This window comes from Montipora capricornis, chromosome 8, assembly GCF_036669925.1.
Source record: "Montipora capricornis isolate CH-2021 chromosome 8, ASM3666992v2, whole genome shotgun sequence".
Lineage (NCBI taxonomy): Eukaryota > Metazoa > Cnidaria > Anthozoa > Scleractinia > Acroporidae > Montipora > Montipora capricornis.
The window spans coordinates 40,009,987-40,017,520 of record NC_090890.1 but is presented as its reverse complement, the minus strand read 5'-3'; the positions used below and the strand labels follow the sequence as shown (position 1 = coordinate 40,017,520).

Below are 7,534 nucleotides of genomic sequence, written 5' to 3'. Positions count from 1 at the left end.
TCATGTCCGTTTGTAGCATGGAATTCGCCAACCGAAGGGCAGAAATAGGCTACACTTCCTTTATCGTCGCCGTTTTCGTGATCGTCTGTCTCAGCATCATTACTTTCTGCTACACTCGTGTGTTTCAGTTTATTCGTGCACACAACGCTAACACCGTTTCCCTTTCCAAGCAAGAGATCCGCCTTACAAAGGCATTATTTGTACTCGTGTTTGCCTTCGTTGTACTATGGGTTCCCGCTTTTCTGGCAATCCTGCTCTTTCGCGTAATATTGCCTGCATCCCTCACCCCTAGAGAAATGGTCCTGACAGTGCCATATCTGATGAACGTCAGCAGTGCTTTTAACCCCTGGATATATGGAATAATGAGTTCTTTTGTTCGCAACAAGATGATAAAGATCTTCTTTAAAAACAGGTCACAGCCTGATGACTCTTTGAGAGTGATCACCGTGGTTCGCGCCTGGGAGCGCAGTTGCGTATTGCGAAAAGGAAGCGTAATTGCGAATGCTTCTGTGCCGCCAAATGTAAGCGCCGAAACTATTCAATGATTCTTTCACGTAGGGGCGAGGGACTGTAATAGGACTATAGAAGGTTGTAATAATAATAATAATAATAATAATAATAATAATAATAATTTAAAACTTATGTAGCGCATTTTCCATGTAAATATGATCAAATGCGATTTACATATGATAAAATTTAAAAAGATCTATAATATACAATATAAAATATATATATTATACGTGATTAAGAAGGAAAGTAAATAAACTTTAAGAAAAAGAAAAAGCGTTGCTAAACAGGTGTGTCTTAGGATGGCGCTTGAAAGTATTGATGTTAGAGTGTACCTCTTCCCTCTTTTTGAGAAATAACGCCATTTTCAAAAGGACGCGCATTTTTAGCGATGATGACTTCGGGATTATTGGAGTGACCTGGGAGGACATGTTGACGAACGAGGAGCATTTTAGAATAACTAACTCTGGTCCACCATCACTTCGCGTGAAGCCCTTCAGACTTAGCCGGGCAGGCCATGTAAATTGGATGCCCAAAGTCAGACTACCACATCTTTCTCCAAAGTGTCATCCTCAAAGAAGGCTCCCTTCCCATTAGACGTGCACGGCTGGACTGCTGTACTAAGGATCAATCCGAACTCAGTGACCTAGACTACCCTGTCTCGCAACTGTGTCGGCTGGCGTTCAGCTATTCTTTGTAACCAATCCCTTGGCACAAGAAAATATCTTGACAAACTTCAAAGACGTCGCGGTTCAAACGCTTTATTTCAGGCTCCAGTTGTTCAAACGATGGATAGCGCTATCCACCGGATAAATCGCACTATCCATTGCATAATCTAATTGGCTTTGATAGTGTTTATCCGCTGTATAGTGATTTATCCTGTGGATAGCATTGTCCACCTTTTGAGCAATCGGGGCAGATGATTAAAGGCGATCTCCATGGCATTGTCGGTAACCAGAAGCTGGTCTGAACTGACTCCGGTATGCTCGAGTAAATTGGTGTGCTCCAAACAGGCGTCGAATCTATGATACTCCAAGTTGCGGCTCTGTTTTGTTTGCGGTTAGGGCCCGGTATTCTTTCAGTCTGTTGCGGTGCCCCAACCTCGTCCCTAACGCGGCTGATCTTCTGCCGACCGGATGCCACGTTGAAAGCCGAGAAGACCTTGTAGACGCTGAGCCTAGAAGTGTCTAGTCTTTTTTGAGGACCGTTATAATAGTTGCTTCCTGATTCAAATATTGAATGTAGAAACAAGAAACGGGAAATAAGACAAGCAGCAGGCTAACTAAAGATTTCCTTAACACAAAACATTAACGAACAAAGTAGTATGCATGTTAAGAAAAAAGATTGAACAACTTAATATTAGGTGCGGTTACACTCACCATGGTAAATGCCATTTCCCATGGTAAATTATCCCACGGTGCCTCACACTTGGGTTTTAGTATACCGTGTTAACTAGGGGTCACACGTTACGAAGATTACCGAGGTAAAACGAAATCTCACGCAATTCATTGGCGGGAAATTTAATCACAACTTCATCAGCATAGCGATTGGCTCTTGTACCTCGGGCATCAAAACACCCTTCCAACTTCCCACGTTAAATGTCATGGGCGCTTCCACTGATCTTTTTGACGTATCCATGGATATTTAACACGGGAAATTTACCTCGGGAAGCGTTGGTCATACCACTAAATACAGTTTCCCGTGGTAAAAAGGCAATTTACCACGGTAAAAGTGCCCCGTGTAACCGCACCTATTAAGTTTTACTATTACTGACGTCCAATAGCTGCGCTCATTGATTGTAAATAAGATTGTAATTATCATAAACTATAATAAATGGTGTTTGTGGTTGTAGGGACTATAAGATATGAATATCATTCTTACTGATGAAATACTCACAAAATCGGCAGTGCGGAATCTAATTCAGTAGAATCCACTTTTAAGGTGAATTTACGGGCAATTTTTAGGGTTACGGGAAAGATGCGATTGAAACTGGTTGTTAATATTTTACCTGGTGCGATCTCACCACGATTTTACCGCGTTTATATAATATCTGCTTGCTTTTTTTTCATTTAGGTTCTCTCTCTTTGGCAGTTCGCCTTTTTCCAAGCGTGTTTCTACGCTCTTTCCGTCTGGTTGTTTTTGATCGCCCAAAGGTATTAAGTTCAGCCAAGGCTGATTGTCCAGAGAAGTCAGAGAGATCAGTTGTATAGCTTTCAACACTTTTATTGGTTTTCGTTGCATGTTTGCAGACCATGTTCGTAAGGCCCGATAAGGCCTTTTCTATAGGCGCGGTTGATCATGAGACGGTTTACATATATAAGATCTACAACGGCGACTTGAACGAAAACGTCTTTCAAATTTACATTGTACAAGTTTGCATTTCCCAAACTTTTTCGTCACTAGTCTCAGTTCGTCGAACTTCTATAAACTACCCGAACCATTCAGGAACTGAAGTGGCAGGCAAGGTCTTGAAACCAGGTGAAAAAAACAAAATTCGTCGCTGTGTGCTCACGTTGTCCTCAGAGCTTGAGATTTGGTCAGTTCACGTTTTGGTCAGAATTCCCGAGAACTGAAAAGAAATGTACAAACGTTCACATCATACGTACAGAGCGATTGTTTTGCTCATTAATAGGGAAAGGAAAGGAACTTTATTAAAGTGTCTAGTCGTTCTGGCGCTGGAGCACTAACCGGGGACACTGTAAACTGAAATTAACAATTAATTCAAATCAAGTCAAAGGTTGGTAATGCTTGCGGTCGCATTAAGGAGTTAACAAAAATGTTAAATCAAGTTCTACTGTTCAGTGTTGCCCTAGAGATTCAAATCTTAAGGTCACTATTGTTGTTTATAATGCTGTCCGACCTTACCAATGACGAAGAAAAATGTTTGCGAGAACTGTTTGCACCTGGCTTCAAATGTAGTTCAAGCCCTCTTGATTTTTTTTACTTGACTCAGTAGTTTACGCGTTCGTGAAAGCGTTTTAGTGCTTTAACAAAACCTAGTTCAGCTTCTTTTTTAAATTGACTTGTGAACAGTTCGTCACGCCTTATGTTTGCTTTAGCCTTATGCATCAGTCAATTCTAGCAGTGCCCATCCCCCCCCCCCCCCCGAGCTAACCCCCGGGCATTAGCATTTTTTTTTAATGGGAAAATTCCCCGGGGTGGGGACACATAAGCTGTCTAAATGCCCCGGGGTGGGGACGAAGACAGAGGGCAAATGCGCCGCCCCCGGGATCGAAATAGCCGTGTTCACGTCGGTGATCGTTTTTTGATAAACCAAATATAGTTCACCTTGTCGCTGTGAAGAATCAAGACATTTTAAATGATGATGAATCGCATTTTAAGCTCGCAAGATTGGTCTTGAAGATCGCATCATTTGAATTCGCAAACCTTCTGTATTTTAACTCCACTTTCATGAATTTAAGGCTAGTTTTGAATGCGAAATGCGAAGTAGTCGTGTTTACGTCAGTGACTGTTTTGTGATATTAGTTCACCTTGTCGCTTTTATATATGCTTACAAGTATAAATGAAGAAATACCTAAAATTGAGAAAACATACCTTTAAAAACATCCAGAAGTTTTCCGAGTCCGTGACGGACAAGCCAGTCTTTAACGAAGGCCTCGTCTTTTCCGATAAACTCTTCCATGTTAAGCAGCCCCCGGGCCGCGATAAAATTGCGAATGCCCCACCCTCGGGACTGACAACTTGAGCAAATGCCTCGTGATTGCCCGGGGGAGGGGGGGAGGGGATGGGCACCTCTGGAATTGATTGATGTATTATAACATGTCTTGTACTGAAGCAATTTCGGACAAGGTTTGTTTCTTGTGTCTCTCAAGTTTGTGAATAGACTCCATGGCCATAGCTAGAGGAGGGGCAAGGGGGGAAGTTACCCCCCCCCCCCCAAAAAAAAAAAAATAAATGAAAAATTTCGAAAGATAAATTAATGTAGTCTCTTTCTGGAGTGTTGGGCAGATATTTTGGACTTTACTGATGTTACCTTTGAATCTTTTCACCGTCGATTCGCTTGTCTTGATTGATAAAGATATTTTTGAGGAAAATCCATTTGGAGACATCATAGCCTAATCTGTTACTTAGCGATTCATCAATAGTTCAATACAAATAATAATAATAATGATAATGATAATGATAATGATAATGATAAAACTTTACTGGGTTAACACAAATTACTGGTAAAACCAGTAGTTTACAAAACCTTAACCTCTAAAAGTACCTGTCTTTCTAAACTTGGACTGATTAATGTTTACTTATGACGAAATATCTATGAAAGTAGCACTTCCGTGCCTCTGCATTTCAAATTTTTCTGGGAGAGCATTCCCCTCATGCAGACCCTCGTAAGGACTTGTGCCTTCGCCGCTCACTTTTTTGCCCCCCCCCCCCCCCCCACCCCCACCAGTCAAAAAGGTTTTAGCTACGGTCTTGGACTCTTCCATTTGCGCTATGTCGGCTTACGTTGTCATAATATTCGTTTATGATAATTTGAAGTGCTAGGTTTCTACCCCACATGAACCATGTGAGCGTTAGCCCTACTAATGGAAATGGGCCCACACAAGGACACAGAAATGACCTACAAGGTCTGGTCTGGCCTGGCCTGCCCCGTCTGACCTTGTAGCTCAGTCGGTAGAGCAATGATGATCTAACCCGACGGTCGTGGGTTCAATTCCTACCCTGGTCAGAGTTTTTCTCTGTCCTTGTATGGGCCCATTTCCATTAGTAGGGTTAACGCTCTTTGGAGCGGCTGACCTGAAACACCTTCTCGAAGGACTTGCGGCAAAGAAAATACGAGAAATTTCCTTGTCAGGAATGTTGCAAAGGGATATTTTTATCCCACATAATTGCCTAATATAACAAACTGAGGTTGCATGTGCACAGAAAAGATGCTGAGCGTTTCAGAACAAAAGACTTCCGAAAAGTCGCCGGTAAACCTGACAACCGTGAAAACTTTGAAATTGACTGTCAAGAGAATGAAGGCGTACGCTTGACAACTATGGTTTAGTATTGAATAGAAAAAGATTGCTTTTACCGAAAGAACAATGAAAAAGCAGTCAATGAGAGCATCAACATCCTTACAAGTGAGCACGTACGGCGAAAACCCAATTATATCCCCGGAAGTACTTGCGCAGGCATGAAGAGGCCAAATTACATAACAAACAATTTTCTCTTTTTATGAAACAAGAAAAATTAAAGAAAATGAACGAAATTAAACATCAAGTATTAAGTAAGATTTATACATAAGCCTGAAAATTTAAGAATTGACCATGATCTGCAAAGAGACGCAACGTAGGAGGCGAAACTAAATTTTGTCGAAAAATAACAAAGGGCAATTGAAATGACTCTTGTAAAAGTACATTAAGGGCACTGAGAAGTCATTTCAACGAAATTATGCGCCATGATCTTTTATAGTAAAATCCTTCTCTGCAACTTTTGTCAGACTTCTCTTCGTCTTAAGGGAAGCTCAGTGAAGAGCACCGCATTTTCGATTCCCAGCAGACAAGACGCCTTTTCCGAGATCAGTTTAGATGTTTTCAATGCGTAACAAAGTTTAAAACTTTCGTTTGAAAAAATATGGTTTTTTTCAATAAAAAGAGAACCCGGAAATGGTTTTTACGAGAAATTGTTTCCACCAATTCATTGTTAATACTGCGCGTAAAACAGTATTACAGTATTTAAAACAGCATTTACGCCATAATACTTAATACTCTCAAGTCGTGGGAAATGTTTTCAAAAGTTTCATTCAAGACCAGGTTGAAATGAGTCGGCATGACATAAAAGAACCTTGTACTTCGTATAAAGCACGGACTGGCAAATAGTTTTAATCATTGAGTCACCGACAGGAGTTTCTGCACGACGATAAACGTCCATCGACAGTTTTCATATTTGAACACGTTCACAGTCAGGGTCAAGAAAAAAAATCAGAAGCCACCTACATTGGTCCTATATATTTCCAGACAGGTCTTTAACATTGGTTTATATTGGAATGCTCTAAATGAAGATGTCGCTTCCTCCCAGAAGCCTAGGCCTAGTAGTGATTGAAACTTCGACATCAACAGCGCTGGTGCTGTGTGGATTACTCGGCAACTCAGCCCTTCTACTCGCATTGTACAGAAAGCCTCTCTTGAAATCTTCCACGGCACTAATTATAACTGCCCTGGCTATTCTAGATCTTCTAAATGCATGCACGACCGGCTCGGTGTTCTTTACTTCCCTTGCAACAGGAAAACTGTGTTTTAGCAATCTCGCCTGCCAGATAAGTGGCTTCTTTCTTCACTTTCTCACCTACGCGTCGATGGCAACCATGGCGCTTACAGCTATCAATCGATTTTTCTGTGTTTTATTTCCCGCAGTATACAAACGCACTTTTAACAGTCACCACTTGATTGCCTACATTGCATGTCTGTGGGGTTTCGTTGCTGTGGTGGTTTTAGTCCCTATCATGTCTGGTTGGGCCACTTTTTCCTTCAGTCCTCTCATGTCCACTTGTAACATGAAATTCGCCAACAAAGAGGCAGAAATAGGCTACACTTGCTTTATCGTAGCTGTTTTCGTGGTCTTGTGTCTCAGCATCATTACTTTCTGCTACATTCGTGTGTTTCGATTTATTCGTGCACACAACGCCAACACCGTTTCCATTTCGAAGCAGGAGATCCGCCTTACAAGGGCACTGTTTGTACTCGTGTTTGCCTTTGTTACGCTATGGGTTCCAGTTTTTCTGGCAATCCTGCTCTTTCGCGTGATATTGCCCTCATCCCGCATCCCTAGAGAAATGGTCCTTATTGTGCCGTACGTTATTCATGTCAGCAGTGCTGTTAACCCTTGGATATATGGTATCATGAGTCCTTTTGTCCGCAACAAGGTAAAAAAGATCTTCCTTAAAAACAGGGTAGGGCCCGAAAACTCATTAGGGGCGAGTGGTATAACAGTGGTGCGCGCCTGGGAGCGAAATCGCCAATCGCAGAAAGAAAACGTTGTGGCGAATGCTACATTGTTTACACCAAAAAACTCAAGCTTTTAA

General features: G+C 41.7%; 2 protein-coding genes across 2 annotated transcripts in view; both read left to right on the top strand.

The window, feature by feature from the left end:
• LOC138014600 (melatonin-related receptor-like) overlaps positions 1 to 571 on the top strand; it is a 1,046-nt gene extending 475 nt beyond the window's left edge. Inside the window, exon 1 of the mRNA XM_068861725.1 lies at positions 1 to 571. This exon is cut by the window's left edge and continues 475 nt beyond it. Within this exon, the coding sequence (XP_068717826.1) occupies positions 1 to 545 (545 nt within the window). The 3' untranslated portion in view covers positions 546 to 571.
• Positions 572 to 6,514: 5,943 nt separating this feature from the next.
• On the top strand, positions 6,515 to 7,534 carry LOC138014012 (melatonin receptor type 1A-like). Its single transcript, XM_068861044.1, has one exon. The coding sequence runs from the start codon at positions 6,515 to 6,517 to the stop codon at positions 7,532 to 7,534; it is 1,020 nt and encodes a 339-aa protein (XP_068717145.1).

Excerpts from the sequence above, each read along its gene's own strand:
- LOC138014012 (XM_068861044.1), top strand. The coding sequence starts at position 6,515 with ATGTCGCTTCCTCCCAGAAGCCTAGGCCTAGTAGTGATTGAAACTTCG.